General features: G+C 42.6%; 1 protein-coding gene across 1 annotated transcript; it reads right to left on the bottom strand.

Moving 5' to 3' along the window:
• Positions 1-10,323: 10,323 nt before the first annotated feature.
• Positions 10,324-16,400, bottom strand: LOC139639878 (tripartite motif-containing protein 14). Its single transcript, XM_071514029.1, has 7 exons — positions 16,146-16,400; positions 14,413-15,377; positions 14,094-14,189; positions 12,541-12,789; positions 12,376-12,398; positions 11,528-11,676; positions 10,324-11,374 (listed from the first exon to the last, which is right to left on the bottom strand). Exons 1-7 carry the CDS (start codon positions 16,393-16,395, stop codon positions 10,818-10,820), a joined length of 2,289 nt encoding a protein of 762 aa, XP_071370130.1. The 5' UTR covers positions 16,396-16,400; the 3' UTR covers positions 10,324-10,817.
• Between the last annotated feature and the right edge of the window lie 2,807 nt (positions 16,401-19,207).

The raw sequence follows: 19,207 nt of genomic DNA, 5'->3' as shown, positions 1-19,207 counted from the left end.
TGGGAATTCGCCGGGGATAGTGACTTCCTGTGAGAGAGCAAGAACCAGTTTATAACGAGTGCAACCATGTCAGGTGATAGGATGTGGTGAATCAGCGGTAGGTGAGAGGAGATCGGCCCTTTGTGCTATGCAGCGCACTGATCCCTGAGCTTATATCCTGCAGGGATCCTGGAGGACAGACCTTTGCTTTCTGTACAGAAAATATTGTCTGGTATAAAGTTCATAACATACAGTAGCAAGAGTAAAATTGCCATGGTGGTAGCCAGTGCTGTCATAAGTAAACAGAAGCATGGGGGGTGGGGGAGGGGGGGGACCTGAGGGCCAGCAGTCAGCTGCTGACTGGGTTTGGCTGTTCATTTCCCTGAGAGGATCTCCTGTGAGGCTCTGCTTCTCCCCAACAGTTGCTCCAAAGTGGAAGGAAGCAAAGGTCAAGTATTAGTTTAAATGCAGCCTCTGGCTAGCCGCTCTCTGCACTCCACTCTGTCTTCGTGCCATGTTTATTGGACTGGGCTCCACCAGACTAGACAAATGCACAGCCAGTTAATCATTTCCCCGACTCATCCTTTACTTTGTGATTAATCATTATTTTCTCCACCCGATCCTGGATAGAATTAGAGAACCCACTGATTCAATAATAATCAGAGCACAAAATTAATTACCTTTCTGCTGAATAACTTCCACAAAAGAATGACTGATAAAGAAACCTTGAGCATAGTAATGACTTTGTGACACACAAGACAGCAGCTGTCTGTTATTTCGAAAAGCACTTTGGAAATCTTCAACCAACAATGCTATATATGGATTGCATAATTTTGTATACAAAAAAAGATTAAGCAAATGGAAATAGCCATTTGGTTTGAAGGAGCTCTCTGAGGCTTTGGCACATTGTGCCGCTACGTGGGATCAAACTAAATATTTAGCACCTAATCTGCCGTCCTTATGGAAACAATGGTGTCTTTCTTTCAAGTATAATTAAATTTCCTCTTTGCCTCAGCCAAGAGCTATTTTAAGAACCTGGCTCCTATTTGTTCCGCGCAGGAGAAAATTATTTACCCAAACATAGGCTTAATTCACATTTGAGGGCGTTTTGCGTACCTCCCAGCCTTGAGAGCAGAGGCTGTCTCAGTAGGTGACTCAGAAGGGGCCTAATCAGATTTTATATGATGTATGAAACATGAATTTTTCACAAGCTGAATGATATCCCTGGGGTGTTAAATATCTAAAATAAAAAAGGATAAAAAAATAACATGGAGGGAGAATGGAGGCTTTTGTACAAGGTGTCAGTGGGTCTCAGAAACGCTAACAACTACTTCATTGAACACAGATGGCTCATTAATTCTATCTTGTGTCTGGTTGGAAATTAAAGGACATGTTGAAGGTGGTAGTTATTATTCAACTGACTGGATGCACACACCAGACTCTACCCCTGGAACACACCAATAGCCTTTGAACCTGATGTACCAATACAGTAAGTGCAAGTGTTATTGATCAAAACCATCCCATTTGACACCCACACCTGCTCGGTGGTCTGCAGATGGTATCAATTCATGTCTTGTTACTGTACAGCGTGTCCCTTGGGATCAACACACACCTCAGCCTGCTGCATGAATATATGACTTCCTGCACACTGGGTTCAATGTGTTGTTTACATGATGTTTCTGTCATTGCGGAGGAAATGGCTCAGTGTAAAGGTGACTAATTTCACAGCTGATGTGGGCTAGCTTCTCCCCTCCATCTATGGGCACTGCACATAGAAAAGACAACAGACTTCAGCATGCTCAGAACAATATCCAGAAACTGATTATTGTTCAGGTAGATATTTTAGTGGGATCACTTTGTGTTGCTGGTACAACACAGACTGGGTAGAAAGTTTACTGTGCGATCTATAGTGTGCGGCAGTAGAAAATATCACTACCATTGAGACAACTGAAGCCCCCCACAAATTATGTTTTTCCATCTTAAATCTAGGCCAAGAAGGATTTGTAGTATCTGTTATCATAAATCAGGGAGATTCTCTGTGGAGTTATATAAGGTGATTCATCCATTCAGAAACAACTTGAGCTGGGGCACATAGGGAGTCTTTAGTGGGCAGTAGAATGAGAAATAGATTAGAATGGAGTCCAGCCTGGTGCCGATGATAAAGGAGGAGGATTTAAAGTTCTTGGGCCGAATCTGAAGCAAGTTGATAGATTAGAGCTGAGGCTGTGCGGTGGTGATCTCAGCCTGGGTTATCTGTGTCAGAGTTCACACCTCAGCAAACACCCCACAGCCCTGGCACAGAAAAATAGGAAAAGGAAAATAAATCAATGAAGGAGTGAATTTTCTTTGCATCACCAATAGATTGGTCCAATTTATCTCACCTAGTGTCACACATTGATAATGATTGACCTGCAAAGCATAATTTGGCTCTCTGGCCAGAGAAGCATTTGCCCTTTTGATGCATGACTTGACTAAAAGTTTGAACTGCTTCAGCTCAAAAACTATTTTGTCAACTTCACAGAATAAATTCTGGCTGCTTCAAGAGGAGTCTAAGTTTACAACAGGGCCTGTGTGAGTGAGAGGTTAGAAACTCATGCCTTGATATCTAGCTGAGTGGAGGGTTTAGACAACCTCAGCTCATCAAAGATGTTCTCATGTAAAGGCAGACATTGATTTGTCCTGTATCCTGCCGACAGGCGGGTCGTTACATTGACGAGAGGAGAGAGGACTGCGAGTATCTTTCCTCCCCAAGAGGAGGTGAAATGAGTCCCAAGCTGACACTCTGAAGCTTCTGTGCTGCGGTGAAAATTTGACCGCTCTCCGGGGATATAGAAGGACAGCCGACTTCTCTTACACTTTACGTCGCTCCCTGCTGCCCTTTCTCTGTGGATCAGGATGTCTGTTCATTTGGAGCACACCAATGCTTAGGGCAAAGTCAATCTGATCAGCTACTATTAGTGCAGCTGTGAGAGGCCAATTCCATTCCCACATGCATTGCAAACTGATCTACGGGTCAAACCGTATTTGAAAATAATCCTTAGAATAATCCTCAGAATAATCCTTAGAAACCTGTAAACCTTGTAAACCTGCCAAGAGCGCCAGATGGGTGTGGTTTCCTACATCAGGACAGTTTAGATGATGTAAGTTGTCATTCACAGAAAAGTATACTAAATTGATTTTTAAATACTTTTTCTGTGATTATCTTAAAGCTGCACTAGTAAACTGCACACAGCACGCTCATGTTTACCCAGTTTGTGATTGTTTTAACCGAAAGATACCAAAAGGATTACAGAAAAATATAAAAAAAATATAACGTCTCAATTAGTGGGGGTGGGTTGCTCTTATCGACTACAGCCCCACTTTGTGATTTAGGTTGATAAGACTGGTGTATTTTTTACATAAAATATCTTGCCTAGTGCAGCACTCAAGGGACTTTAAAGCACTATCCTATGTGGCAAACAACACCCACCCAGCAACTAAGCAGGCAAAAACAAATTTGACCCAGGTTTGATTGCAAAACCAAATGTCTGAATTTTGGAAACAGCACTGGTGTGGAGTTTGTTGTTGATAACTATTGGTTATGGTTTATTTATTTTCTGTAGAGCATCCAGCAAGGTAGTCTTTAGCCATGCGTAAGTATAATAAGTATGGAAATGGGTAGATAGGGGTGAGGAGGGATGTGGATTCAGAAAGTAGTCAGGTGTGACCAGCCTGCTGCCTCAGGGACACAGACATTATTCACATTTCACTGGGAGACAGAATTTGAGATATGAATGACTCAGTCAGCAAAGCTTGGAGGAGACAAATGACAGAGAGAGAGAGAGAGAGAGAGAGAGAGGAGGAGGGGGAGACAGATAACTTTCTCTGGGAATTTATAATGGGCCAAAAGAACAACAAAAGCAAAAAGGAGAGAAATAGAGAGAGCAATGGAGATGTAAATTTGAATGAACGTGCTTCATTAAACTGTGTGGGATTCATCAGAAGAGACAAGAACAGAGCACATTTGAATGTTTTGCTCATACTCAAATAATAAGGCTTGCACTGCCTGCTCATTACAAAGACAATTGAGAGCCCCCATACAATTATATGATTAGGCAGCTTTTGAATCACCTGGATAGAAGATGCCCTGAGAGCAGTGTGGGAATTTATATTATTAGCGTTCATAAAAACAGCAATAACCCCATGATTCATACTGAATATTTCCACCCGTGTGGCTCAGACAGCATCATACCAATTACCCTGAAAACCGTAAAGTCCCCATCTCCATCAGCGATAGAAAAACATCTCACACAGCCAAGAGTAGGCCCAAGAGGAAAGCAGGGGAAAATTAAAATGGTGGGCGATTACATTGGGGATGCAATCCTTTTTTACCAAAGAAGCCTGATTCTGCTGGGCAGATTTGCTGGTCTCCAGTCCCTTCATCTTTCAGTCACAATCCTCTTGTGTATACGGGAACTGTCGAGGGGTTTCCACATATACAATAGCCCAGTGCCTGTGTATCTGCATGGGGTCAAAGGCTGGTGGGAAAGGCGAAGGACCTTTCCTGGCTGACATTTTGATGGTGCAGGGGGAAGATAAATGTGTTGACGCATCTCCCAAAGTCACTATAAAGACTTATAACATTAGAGTTAAAGTTGTCATATCCTAAGGGAATGTTAATAGTCTTGATTGTTTGATTGATTTCATTTACCACAAATAATAAAATACACTGAACCGTGGGGCAGGTAGTTGCACTGATCAACATGCTGCAAAATGGTTCATAACTCTCTGTTCTGTTCCTTGTGGCACTCTGAAACATAATTAAGCAAAATGCGAAATACCTCGAGTGATTGACTGCAGATATCAGGAGCCGCAGGACTGTCAGGATACCACAATCTGGACTGCAGATTACTCCCTATTTTCTGTCTCATCAGAGAACTCTTTCAGGGATTCCTACTGTCAAAAAAAATAAATACATGAAAATAAAAAATCTGCTGGCTATTAGCTGGCACTTCTGAAATATTGCTGATGATGTTTACAGAAACCAGAATGTTTTTACTACCTTTTGTTGCTGTTATTTTGACCCTTATTTTGACCCTCTATAATTGGCTGCTTGTAATGTTGGTGTTAACATGAATTTAAGCTTATTCTACTGCACTTGTGAATTGCTCTGGATACGAGCATCTGCCAAATAGCTAAGATGTAAATACATAAAGGTCTGCTGTTTTGATTATCAGTCATTCCTCTGGAGATGGCCGTTGGCTTGTTGATTCTCACAGGAGATGGCTCTCCTCACATTAGCCAGTAGTTTCATTTTCACCCATTATCACTTTCAGATTTGATTATTTTTAAACCTGTGCATTTTTTTCCTTTAAACATCTGCTTTGTGTCCTTCTGCGACACTATTTCAGGACTGCAGTTAAACAACTGGTAAATACAATAACTGTTTCATTTGTTTAATCTATTTCTTCCATGTGTGCATATGTGTATCGGTGTGTGCATGCGTATGTATCTGTGTGTGTGTGTGTGTGTGTGTGTGTGTGTGTGTGTGGTTCAAAGTGTTTGTGCGAGAGAAGCTGCATGTGAGAATGGTCACAAGAGTCCATGGCTTTGACAGAACTAATGAACTCTACAGTTCTGAGCCGTCTGATTTATAGCCACAACAGAACCAGTGAGACACGGCATACCCACGCAAACACGATTAAGCTCATGTAATACATGCACACACAGCAGCACTGTGTCCTTGGTTACCAAGTTAATGGCTTATCAATAGTTTTTCAGCTGAGACATATTTATTTGCCCATCCACAAGTATCTTGGGCAAGCTATCAATTCTGCTCTGAGCTACATATCAGCGCAATAGAGAAAGACAAAGGAATCAACCATCATGACAGTGCAATCAAAATAAATGGAAGCGTGAAAATACAAGACACAACGTTCTGGCTCTCTGGTGATTCAGCGCGCAATGATCAGGCCTGGCGAATGAGCAGCCTACAGTTTTGGCCAGGACAAGTGGCAGAGGAGAGACCAGAGAGACCAAGAGACCTGACTGTCTCAAATATAAAGTTGTAGGATGACTAGGGCCCAGACCTGATTTAGTCAGTTTTAGTTTTTGCAAATACTGTCTGATTAAATCCTACTTAAAAGCCATATGGGTTGGGTTTGTCCCATGGGACAACACAATGGAGCCAAAAAGTTTAGAAAAATACAATGGTATGAAAGTCAGTTTGAAAGTCAATCTGATATTCTCTTCTGTGACTGACAACTTACCTGATTCCATCTGAATTATCCTCATGCAGTAAACCCCACACATCTGACACCAAACAGGTTAAAACGAAGGGCAGCAATGTTTTGTGAAATACTATGTGACCCAGATCTGTTTAGCATAATAAAGAGAATATTCAAAAACATAAAGGCAAGGATGGAGGGAAGGGGAATGAGAAATGAGAAATAGAGAAAGAACACATAGGTTCAGAGACAATTAGATGTTGAGGCTGTATGAGCAGCAGGTTGGTGTTTCCTTCCTGCCGACATGTACATGAACAAGACACTGAATCCCAGGCAGCTCCGGGGGCTCTTCCGTCTTTGACCTTGCACTCTGACCTCCCTGTGGAGGGGGCAAGTGGATAGAGCACCATGACAGACAAATAAATAAACAGAGTCTATGTTCAAGACACTGCAGGTATTCTGAGAGACAACAGATAGGGAGTTACAATATGTGGGATGGAGGCAGAGGCAGAGGCAGAGACAGAGAGGCACCATCGCTGATAACAGAGTGGGTGAAATAGATGCTGCTGCTAATGCCCCCTGATCTTTATGTGTTGACGTGTTAATGGTTGGTTGGACCACTATTGAAGGGCAACAGCATTAAATAACAGCCATACAGTGCATACAGTGACAGAGGCATACAGTGCATGCAGATATATGTAAGACATAGACATAATAGCCTGTCACTCAAATATATGGTCATATGAGAGTGAATAACCACTAAGACAGTTTTGAGAGTTGGTTTTCATTAAATTGTATCTTATCCATTCAACCCAAGCTGATGGACAGATACAGAGATGGACTTGCTCATGAAAGTCAAAAGGCTTTTTTGCAGACTAAATTGATTTGCCTGGGGAAAGGTGAAGGAAAAGAATAGGCACATCAGTCAACAATAGGTCCATCACTTCTTTTCTCTCAGATTTCCATGAACAGTGCCAAGCCTAGCAGGTGACTGGGTCAGACACTTGAGACTCCCCTCTCACCTGAGCTCACCAACCGTTGCCATGCCAACAGAAGATATGACCACAAGGCATGACAGGTGTGAGTATGGTTCTTGCCAACCGGGGGTAATACTTGTATATACTAAAGATATCTATCCTATGGTGTTTCATATAGAATATTGTATTACCATAAAAAAGAAACGTTTAATTAAATTAAAGGCCAATATCTCAACTGGAAATAACCAGCAGATAACCAGCAATCCACTAAAAAAAGTCTGTGAAAAAGGAAAAACTTAAGATTTCTTTTGCATGAACAAGCAAGGGGCTTGTTACTACTGCTACTATAGTCTAGAATTCTCCAAGATATCTGATTCTCATTCAGAGGGGTGAGCAGAAAACCAGAGTAAAAGAATAAACACTTTCATTAGGTTGCTAAAATGTAAAAAAAAAAAAAAGTTAGCAGCTATATCTCAAAGAAGGTATGAGTATGGGCAGCTGGGCAGCCATTATGCCCCTTGACAAGCTGGCAGAGCGGACTGCAAGTGAGGTCCTGCCCTCTGTGGAGGAAGATGTCCTGCAGCTAATGTTGTATTCCTTCTAATGAGCACACATCCAAATGACCACACATCCAATCACGCACAGCCGAGCTTCCAGGCATTATTCAGCAGCCAGCATGTTGGGGGAAGCAATTGAAATGATTTAAATGGCAATAAAAGAATGAATTAAACAGTGCTTGGCTGCATGCTGATAATCTTAGTGCGACTGGAGAAGATAAGCAAACACTTTCTTTATGGTCAATTAGATCCGTATTTTGCATAATGTACTGTCATTGTCTCTCTCAAATGAAGACAACTGAATATGTCTTGTTGGTTGGTAATAAATTTCATTAACATTTTATATCCTGACTGGGCTCTTTTTTTAATCTTAAATCAATGGGTTTGCTTCCATTTCTTTGGCATGAAATCAAAATCAACCCCAGATTGATCCTGACCCAGGAGGCACCAGATGCCTTAGGGCAGATTTTCCCATACATGAATGCAAATTGAATCAGCTACCCCTCATACCCCGAGAGCCCAAGAGCAACAGATATCTGTGCTGAGCAGGCGCTGTTATTTCCACAAAAGACAGAAAGAGGCTTTAATGTGAAAGAGCCTGCATCAAGTGGTGCCATATATCAAAGTCTGAAAGTGAACGTGAAATTGCTTAACCCCTCTGAACAATGGAGCAGAAAATGACCAACACATCAAAAAAGCAAGAACTGAAGAAGAGTGACATTTTGTGGCATCAAGAATAGACTGCTTAAATGGAAGACTTGCTGCCTACCATCTGTCTGAAAATCTCTCTGACCTTAGTCATTTCATGCCATTCCACTTTCCTCCTCACAACAAAGAGGAAAAGTAAAAGCATAAAATTTAAAGTGCACTGACTAAGAAGGCTCATTCCACTTTCCTCCTGACAACAATGAAGAGAAGTAAAAGCATACAATTTAAAAAAAGTGCACTGACTAAGAAAGCTTTGCAAATGCAACCCACTTTGACCTAGCTTATAGGGTTTCAGTATGAGTAGACTTGAGAAGAATTTCCAGCAGGAACAATATAATGAGTAATGTGAAAGGGGGGAAAAGTCCCATTAGTTCGGGGAGGTAGCTTGAATATGAGCCTTGAATCCTTTTAATTAAGCATTGATAGGAAGAGCAAATAACAGTCTATTATCTGGGTATCTACTCCAAATCTGTACTTGATGATTGTCGAGGACTGGAGTGGAGAAGTACAGTGTAAATCAACTGATTAATTTTCCAGCAGCTTACTGTCACCATCATCCAAAGGCTTCTCATCTGCAAGACAAGTCCACATCCACCCAGGGATTCATGGCTCTCAGTTGTCATACCACACACAGTGTAATTAGGAATTTTTTGTTGTTTTTGTTTGTTGGCGTATTCCTCTGAGACACAAATACAGTGTGCATTTCGCCAGAGCAGCCAGAAGCAGGTTTGGGTTTCCTCTTGCTGTAGGACAGAGGTGGACACATCAACAGTTGTAGGGATCAAACCTGTAGCCTTCAGGTTATAGGACAGTCTCTCTAAAGACCTGAGACGCTGTCACTTGAAATAGTGATGCTGCAGCTTCAGTTGCAAGTCCCTCTAGTAGCCATCCAGGCTGTCGAAAGCTTTCTACATTCCATCACACATTTTTTTCCTTAATAATACCTGACTGACTGACACACTGTTCTCGGCCAACGCAAGCGTTCACCTTCCACTTAATGGTAACTGGTTTGAAAAAGCTTGGAAAAGCCTGGCGGAGGCTGAGGGGTCAGCGGATGGACAGGGAGAGGAGAAATTAATTATCCTGACGGTTAAAGCCCCCACCTCTCTCTTTCTCTCGGAAATGTCTGGCATCTGGGCTTCATGTGGCAGCTGGAGACGAGAGAGAAAGAAAGAAAAACCCAGAGAGGGTTTCTGAATGCCTTTGGGATCACATGGCTGTTAGTGTGAAATTGTTGCCATGGCTGAATGGTACACCTGCCCGGATTCAAGTTTCTCAAGTGTTTAAAATCATGCCGACTTGATGTCTTTCAGAGGGAGAAACCGGCTTTGCGGAGGAGCTATTACCTTATAAAAGATGTGTGGAAAAACATCTTCAAACCGCTCCCTTGTGCTTCTCTACTACTTCAGTTAGGAATCTCATCCAATCCTATTAATTTAGAGAACATTTACTATATACTGAGGCGTCTTACAGCTAGTTAATTAGCCAAGGAGTTTAGATGAAGCCAGATTCATGGCTGTGCAAGCTGTCCCTGAACCGCTGGCATGCTGGAGTTCTCCCAATCACCCAGAAGGAATTCATGTAAACACTTTGATCCCTCTCAATGACGTCAACCACACAGACCCCCATTCAGAATGAATGAGCCTCACAATTTGCAAGCAGGAGGGTAATTTAGAAACAGTGGCGATTTGTGACGCCATAAGGAGTTTGTGCCAACTGCAGTGTTTGTTGTCAGTAAAGCTCACATGCTACGGGGGCAGTGAGAGTTCAACGTTACCGACATGCCACCTGTCACCTGTTGTCGGGAAATCATGGCACAGGTGTCAGCCACCCGATAACACACCAGTGTTTCTACACAAATGAAAATGGCAAGAGTCAATGCAATAATTCAGATTTTATTTTGTTCTTGAGATGTTGTCACTGTATTTCTTGAGGAAGACATAGGATACAATTTAAGACATGAAGTAGGCTATCTGTAGTAGAGGTATCTGAAAAACTTCTAACCAAAATGAGATGCTTTCCTGTTACATGTTTTATTGACACTGCCCCCCTAGAAGATATCTGACCTGAATTTAAACATGTATAAAAGATAAAATTGAACCCTGGTAAAAAAAAATCCTGATATGCAATCCAGGTCTGGAATGTTGAATGTGTAAATTAAAAGAATTTCTGGCATATGTGATACAATTCTCATATTATGAAACAATATAAAATCACACTGGAGGATCTTTGCAAAGGTGCAACATTATTTACATGATATAACTATCACCCCAGAACATTTTTACAAATTGGCACATTAATGAGTAAATGATTTTAAAATATAAAAAGGCACAGAGCTGCTTTGTATTCTCTTAAATCTCAGCAGACTTGACATTATAGACATCGTTCCATTATTCTATGGATGATGGCTGGAACAGATCACAGATGCTCAGTTGTGTTTTAGACACAGAAAAGGCTGGGTACAGAGGCTCGGTGAACCTGTGCTTGAAAGAATGCAGTAAGGCTAGACTGCCCCCTGGTGTCACATTAAAGAATGATAAAATGCCCTCATCAAAGTCCAGTAAGAGTCCCACCCTCTGCAGCCCCTCTGCAGCCACAGGAACTGCCACCTTGTCATGCAAAGCTTCCACCTTCCTCCTTTCGCTCCCCAGGCACCAGGAGTACGGGTTGAAGCCCAGACGACAGCTGTCCTTCTGGCCCTTCCTCCCCATCTGACCCTCACACAGCCCCACCTTCCAGCGGCCGTCATCTAAAGACACCTCCACCTCCCAGTACCAGCGGCCCGCCTCCAGGGCGCGGGAGGCCAGGACCTGGGGGAAGGAGCTGAATCGGGCCCCTTGCTCTGTGTAGGCCTGCTGGACCTCGCTGTAGGTCACCCTCCTGTTGTTCTCAGACAGCAGCAGCTTGGGGTGGGCTGTGTCTGCGTCCAGGGAGGGGATGGTCCCATCTGTACACAATAAACAAATTAGACTCATAAGCAAGAGAAGATTAAGACTAATTGGATATGCCACATAGGGGTCTAGAGAATGTCTTTAGTGATTTAGCTCAATTAGTTGCAATCCATCAGTGAGCCGAAAGTAAACAAACGTTAGTCTCTCACAGATCAGTCTGTAGGGGTCTCTGTCCGGCAGAGAGATGACCACCGTGTCCAGGCGCTTCTCCGTCCACCTCTGCAGGCATTTCAGCCGGGCGCGGTCCACTTCCTCTGGAGCCTCCAACTCCTCAACAGAACTCCCCATGTCACCGACCCTGGCAGCAAGGAGCAGAGGAGGGGAAGGACATGAGACTTCCCCCGAGACAAGGACTCACACAGACAACATCCATTATATTATACTACAATAGGCTGCCACTGATATTAATAATATGGCGGTTAGCATAACATTTCCATTGACCACAACTGCTTTTGTACATATGTATATACTGTATGTATATGTATATATACAGTATACTGTATGTATATGCATTTATTACCTCAGCCAAGGAGGTTATGTTTTTGGTGCCGTTTGTTTGTTTGTTTGTCAGCAGGATTACGGAAAAACTACTGGGCCGATTTTCATGAAACTTTGTGGAAGGGTGTAGCATGGGCCAAGGAAGAACCCATTAAATTTTGGAGCGGATCGGATCTGACTCACGAAATTTGCATATCATAGCAGACTGGACTATTGACCTTGGCGGAGGTCTGCGCTCTCCGAGTGCCCTTCTAGTTTATGTATATGTTGGCTGGTCAACAAAAATATGTAACATATTTCTCTAGAGGTAACAAAAGTTTCCCAAAGAAGCAGATGTAAGAACTTTGAATTTTTAGACAGGCTGCCTACTCAAGGCTATTCAGGCTGGCTGCTTTGTTGACCTAAAAAGCCGCACCTTCAGCTATTGAAATGTTCAACAAAGCACTGCCTTCCATGCAAGGTAGACGTTTAGAGGAATATGATTACTAAAATCACTTACATTTGGATTATCTTGCTGTATTCCTATCATGAGAGAAAGAAGAAAAAACATGAAAAAACATTAATAACAATAACAATAACAATAACTTTGTGTTAGCTTTAAGTAGCCCACATCATATGTTTTAGCAACAAATGAACAAGCTCTGCTTCTATCATCCATACTCACCATAATGAAGGCCTGCTCTTGGACGCGTTTGTCCCCCTTAGCATCAGCCAACCCCTCCAGAGTGTGGAGGCCTTGCTGGATGGAGATCAGGGAGCTCTGGAGATGACTGAGCCGGCCCTCCAGGCCCCCCAGAGTCCTGGTCTCCTCCTGCATCACGCACTGAAGAGCTGACTGCTCCTCCTGTTCCAGGGCCTCCCTGATGGCCCCGTACTGCTGCTGCACCCCTGCTCGTGCCTCACTTAAAACCACCTGGGGAGGAAGGAGAAATATTTCCACAGAGACTCAATGTAATATAACGTCATGTAATGTGATACTTTGTTGATCCCTATAGGGACAGTTCTCTTTTCACTTGCCCTCCTCCAGCAAGGTCAGAGTGCAGGGCCAGCTACAGAACGGCCCTGGAGCTGGACTCAGTGGCCCGATCCCAATGTCCTCCCTATGCCCTGAATCCCTATGCGCACTGAACCCTCACAGACTTTAACTGACATCACCTGCTTGCTCAGCGTAAATGTGTGAGTGCAAGAGGGTGCAAGGGCTCAAAATGGTATATGAGGAACGGAATAAAACAGTTGCTGGCGTCACGTGTTGCCTTGACTACATCAGACTTTGCTATGTCCCATCAATTAATCAGTTTGTAGTTTATATTCTGTGCTAATGGCTATAGTACTACTAGAGGATAGCCTGCGAAAATAAAAAGCTCACAAGAAAGCAAAAGAACACAAGCATAGGCTATATTACATGCCGCTAATATTAATGCCATGTAGCCTAATATAACCTTCTTAAACCTTTATGAAAAATTTTATATGAGGTTTCTTTTTTCTCAAATGATCTATTTATTCTGTTTTAATGTTGCATTTTAATGTTGCAATGTTTTCTCTTTTAACTGTATCTTGAATGTAGTTGGACCCTTTTATGGCTGTTTCTCTCTAAGTTAATGTTAATTGGGGTTTTTTTTGTGGTTATTTTTTCCATAATTAGGTTTTTGTTTTTTTCTTTAAATCAGGTTGCTGATATTTACCACATACATCAATATTAACATCACAAATGCTTTGAACTGTGGGTAATTCCCTAAAGCCTGCAGAATTGCAGACTTGCTGAAATTCTGCATAAAAGGCTGAAAAAGTCTGCCAGGGAGCCCTCATGCACTTGCTAGTTTTACAGTGGGACGGCCCTGAACCCTCGCAGACTTATCGGGAAAACACTGTGAGTCAGTGAGTGTGGACATTGGGATTCGGTCAAAGTCTTGCTCAAGGACACTGAAGCAGGGCGGACACTTGCTGACAGAGGGGTTTGAACCTTGGTCCACCGGTTGAAGGACTGCCTCTCTAACCATTAGTCCACCATCAGAAAATATATTAGTAAAGCTTCATGGATACTGATTTAGGATTGTGTTTTCTCTTGGCTTCATAATATATGTTACAGCTACATAGTTTAGCTTACATATCTATAATGAAATGCAAGTAATCTTGAGTCTGGGTCAGAACAGAGCTATTAAACCAAGATACATGCATGGATGCATGGATTAGTGATCACTATGTAGTCAAGCCTCTTACTTGGAAGTCCTGTTTCTTCTGTGTGAGTTCAGCCACTGTGTTCTTCAGTCCTTGTTCAGTTTCCTGCAGCTGTTTAATCTCCTCCTTCAGGTTTCCCTGGAGACAATCATGCAAAGAACTCATTAAAACCACTGTTTGTCTCTCCTTGGCTTCTCTGCACTGTTAATAGTGCCAGGCTATATTTACATCTCTCTCAACTTTGACCGCAATTACTCTGAATGCCTAATACAAAAAAACAGACCTGTGTAATTACATCTCTGCTAAAAGCTCTTGTAATATTGCTGTAATGTAACCAACTGTCAATATCATATCTTCTTACCCTAAGCTCTCTCTCTGCCTCCCTGATGCTGATGCAGGTGTGATCGCGGTGGGAGCCGATGACGGTGCACACGGTGCACACACACACTGCACACTGCCGGCAGTAGATACGGTTCATCTCCTGGTGCTCCTGGCACCTCCAGGGTGAGATGTCCTCCATGGGAGCGACCAGGGTGTGGTTCTGGAACACAGGGGAGTCCAGATGGGGACGCAGGTGCTCCGCACACATGGAGGCCCCGCACACCAGGCAGGTCTTCACTGCGGACTGCTGCCCAGAGCTGGGGCAGTAATGGCAGGGCACAGGGCCGATGTTGGTGCTCTCAGGCCTGGGAAAGACGCTGACACGCTTAGGGGAGGCCGAGGTGGCTACGGGACGTTTGGTGAGCATAGGAGGCGGCCAGCTGATACGGTGCAAAGGAGCTTTTTCTTTTCCTGGAGTTGAAACCCCAGGAGAGAGATTTGAGGAGGCGGGGGAGGCAGGTTTCCTCGGTGATACATGAGTTTCTGTCACTTGTGTGTCTTTCCTGGAGGTTGCAGGTGCAGGTGCAGGTGCATCACATGTATCGACTTCACTGGAGCCGTCCGAGTCATCCAATGTGATGACTTGTTCAGATTCGGGCTTGATCTGCTGGATGGCGACGTCTTGAGGCACATCACTTGTCAGTATTACACTGCTACCAGAGGACGAGTCCCTGGCTGAGCTGCCATCACCACCCACAGACTGTGCAGATTCTTGTTTCTCTGCTTTCTTGGACGGCTCCACATCAGTTGACTGGCTAGGTTTATCTGACAAGGAGCTGGTGGGACGCTCAGTATCTCTGGACAGCACATGGGGAGCAGGAGAGTCCACTGTTGGTCGTTTTGTGTCAGGTTGCTCTGGTGCAGGTGTGCTGGCCTTTCTCTTCCCAAGGAGGCGGCTGGTGAGGGAGGGCCTGCCCAATGTCCCTTCATAATTACTGGATGTGCCTTTAAGTAATAAAATATATGAAAAGCAAAACTGATCAGCCTGCTTCACATTAACACACATTCATACCTGGGAGCTGCCCAGCACAACCACAGTCTTCTACTGTTGGCCACTGAGCAGCTCCACTGGAGCAGTTAGAGGTTTTGTGCCTTGCTCATTGGCACCTTGACAGTATTTATTGATAAAGGGGATGGCATTACTCATTCAATGTCCTCACACATTTTTCCCCCAGCCGGTCTGGGGATTCAAACCGGTGACCATGTAGTCACATTTCCCACTTCTCTAACCTTTAAGCTATGACTACCCCATTCATACAGCTAATTTATTTATTTTACTTTAGATTTTTTTTATTTTAAATACTTGTCTTATTACTGATTGCTATAATTGTTGAACCACGCAGGCCTATCACTGGCCATTACGATCCATTTATTGTAAGCCAGTGGTTCTCAGCCAGCGGCTACCCAGAAAGATAGGGTATAGTTGTATTTGATTATAATCTAAAGCATAAGAAATTCTTCCAATTAGTGGATGTATAACAGTACTCTCATAGGTTTCAACCTCCTCAAGTACAGTGTAGACAGTTATTTAAATTTAACACTGAGTCAGTAACACCACAAATCTTCAACATAGTGTATCTCCTAGGCAAAATCCTATCAAATGGGTATGTGTGGGTGGCCTAGTGTGTGTCTATATAGGGCTCCGTGACAGGAAACCGCTCGTGAACCTCTTAATATGTGCTGCAGGCTAAATTTACTACACTACTACTGTACCTGCGCTGCTGCGAGGGTGCGCTCGTTGACTGGAGGCGGACGGCCGTGTCACGACGCCGTCAAACGGCAGTGTCTTGTACACCGTTTTACACCTCCACTCCGGACAAAGGTACGGCCCGTTTGGAGAAACGCTCCACAAGTCTCCTATACAGCGTTGGCAGAAACGGTGGTTACACTTCAGGGTGACAGGCTCCCGTGTCTGCTCGTTGCACAAAGGACACACCGCCGGGGTGTCCAAAGAGGCACCCATTTTGTTTACTATTTTGCCTGTTTCTGTTTCCGCAGTGGTAAGAAGAAGTCAGGGGTGGAGCCAAATGTTTGAATTACGCTCCACCTCCTACTGGTGCAAGTCCTTAAAGGTACAGTGAGTTTGTTTTCCTGGGGGATTGAAACAGAGTACTGCAATCCAGCCCTATTAAATTTACAGTCTATGTCAGCGGTTTCTGCAGAGTTTTTCCAGTCAAGTACTACCAAATAGATACAAATATCCAAATTTTATTTTAGTTAAATGTGATTTTGCATAGAATTGCATTACTATCTCTGCTATATGAAGGGGAAAGAGAAATATATAGTAAAAATAGTAATTTTATGTGTTCTGTCATTGTGCTGTTGTGATTTCATTAGGGACCCCCTGAAGGGCCCCAGACCACCACTGCTATCCTGTGCTGACTTCGAAAGACTGACTGCACTGAATCAGATATGCTTCTAAATATTCCTCTCTTTACCATCTTAAAAAGCCGTCTCTGCAAAGAGTTTGGTTGTTGTTATGCACTATAGCATCAGATGAGACTGTAGGTTATTTTCTTTACTTGGTTCACTTTTCTCTCCTTGGCATTCCTTTCTTTAGGGTGGTCTGGACATGTGACTAGGATAACAGACCTATTGTGAATTGTGAGTGGGAGGTTAATCTCATAATCTCATAGGTTTATCTCTGAGAGGAACTGCATTGTCTGAATTGTGTTGCCTAGAATTATGAGGAGAGATTTGTGTCACCAGACCATTGAATTTGAATTGTGTGTTCTGAATCTGTATGTGTGAAGGTTGGCATTTGAATATGAATTTTAAAATTTTTTACTTGTATTTGCTTGTTTTAAATTTCGTTCTTCAATATTCAGTTTAAATTTAATTGAAAAACAGTTTCGAAATTACTGTTAAATACTCACAACACAAACTGTATTCAGCAATTCAAAGCCATTAATTCATATTTGATAGTTGAAAAGATTTCAGATTGAGGCAACCTCATCAACCATTAGGTAGATATGTTTAAAATTATGTTTGTATGCAAAATCTAAATACTCCTTTCACTTCAAACACGGTTTGAGTAATCCATGGAGTAATGCACCAATTTGTCAAAAGTATCTATAATCTGATGATCTGTTTTGTTCAATAACTGTAGCAGAATTCAGTTGCCTTTTTCAGGTTTTGCAATCATCACAATCCAATTACATCCTAAACCCTACCACTACTGTCAGAGAATTGCAAAATCATTGGGGTTCATAAATGGTGATAGTTGGTGTATGCTGTCTGTAAAGATGGCCTCTGAACTCTTGACCTGCATGTCCAACTCATCATTAAGGGAAAATGACTTTGTACAATGTGACTGGTTATTCTAAATTACTTGTGTTATTTTGTATTTCGCTGCATAAAAATAGGACGGAGTGAACTACTCTTTCACTGTGTGGCTTTTTGCATCATGTATCTCTCGCTTTGGTGATGCAACTTCCTTCCCCACAGAATGTGGGGAAGGATATCTTTACAAAGATATCCATCTTACAGCGAGTGAACAAAGTGTCAAAAGTCCTATCCCACAAGCAAAATGAACAAAAACAAAGCACAACCGTGTTTTACAGTGAAAACCTTTATTAAGTATTCATATATTCTTAAAGGAATCTCTTTCATTTCTGTTTGTTATCCTCCTTCTTCATATTTGCTAACTGTTTGGTATCTATAGGATATCTATTTACACAGGTACATATCCACAGGTGAGGCTGGGACAGGCCTTCTGAAATTATTACCACCATAGTTCACTCCTTCACCCTGCACTCCTTCAGTTTATGAAGGAGGGATGAGATGACAGTGACTATACTCCAACGCCATACTTATTACCCTGTATGTCCCAACAAAAGAGAGAGAGAGAAAGAGAGAGAGAGAGAGAGAGAGCAAGAGGTGAAGACAGAGACAGAAAGAGATTTAGCTACACAACAGGACAATTGTGTGTGAGGCTGACATATTGGTTCACTAGCCTAACAAACTATTGCACGCAGATAGACACACACATGCACACTAACACACTCACACTAACACTCATGTATGCACGCACACTCGCACACACACACACACACACACACACTCATACAGCAGCTACAAGTTCTGGAGCAGACAGTCCTAAGAGCCCCCATCACAGTGTAGATACCACAGACTAAAAAATATTAAGATTCTTCTCAAACTGAAGCGCTGTGCAAAGTTAGCTAGCAGGGCATTGAATGGATTTAGTTAAAATTCCTAGAACATCTTTAATATTCACTGTACATATTTCAGTCAACTTTGTAATACAAGTATTTTTTTTTTTAATCATATTCATATTAATTATCCTCGGAAAACAGTCTTAAATATCTGTTCTAGTAAATTAAGAGGAACAAAGGGGAATGTGAGCAAAAGAAGAAGAAAGAAAACTTTCATTTCATTGTCATAGCTTACATATGAAACACAATAGAGTTACATCAACCCAATATTATCTGAAAATGAGCAGTTTCTTCTTTTCACAAATAAAACATGACACACATTCAGGCGGTGGTACACATATCTAAGTGTTAACATAGTTGAATACTTGTAATTACAGAGTTCGTGATGTATGGTGTGTGTGTGTGTGTGTGTGTGTGTGCACACCCACAGGTGCATCTTTACATGTATATGTATGTGTGTGTAATTACAGAGTTTGTGGGTGCATTTTTTTTGTGTTTGTGGATGTGAGTGAGCTGGCATATGAGTGTGTGTATGTGTGTGTGTGTGTGTGTGTGTGTGTGTGTGTGTGTGTATGTCTATTTCTTCGTCTGTGCTCGTAG

This window comes from Centroberyx affinis, unplaced genomic scaffold (assembly GCF_046629955.1).
Source record: "Centroberyx affinis isolate AG114_WGS23_722 - 3 ecotype Tasmania unplaced genomic scaffold, CSIRO-AGI_Caff_v1 ptg000283l_1, whole genome shotgun sequence".
Lineage (NCBI taxonomy): Eukaryota > Metazoa > Chordata > Actinopteri > Beryciformes > Berycidae > Centroberyx > Centroberyx affinis.
This window is presented reverse-complemented; position numbering and strand designations above follow the sequence as displayed.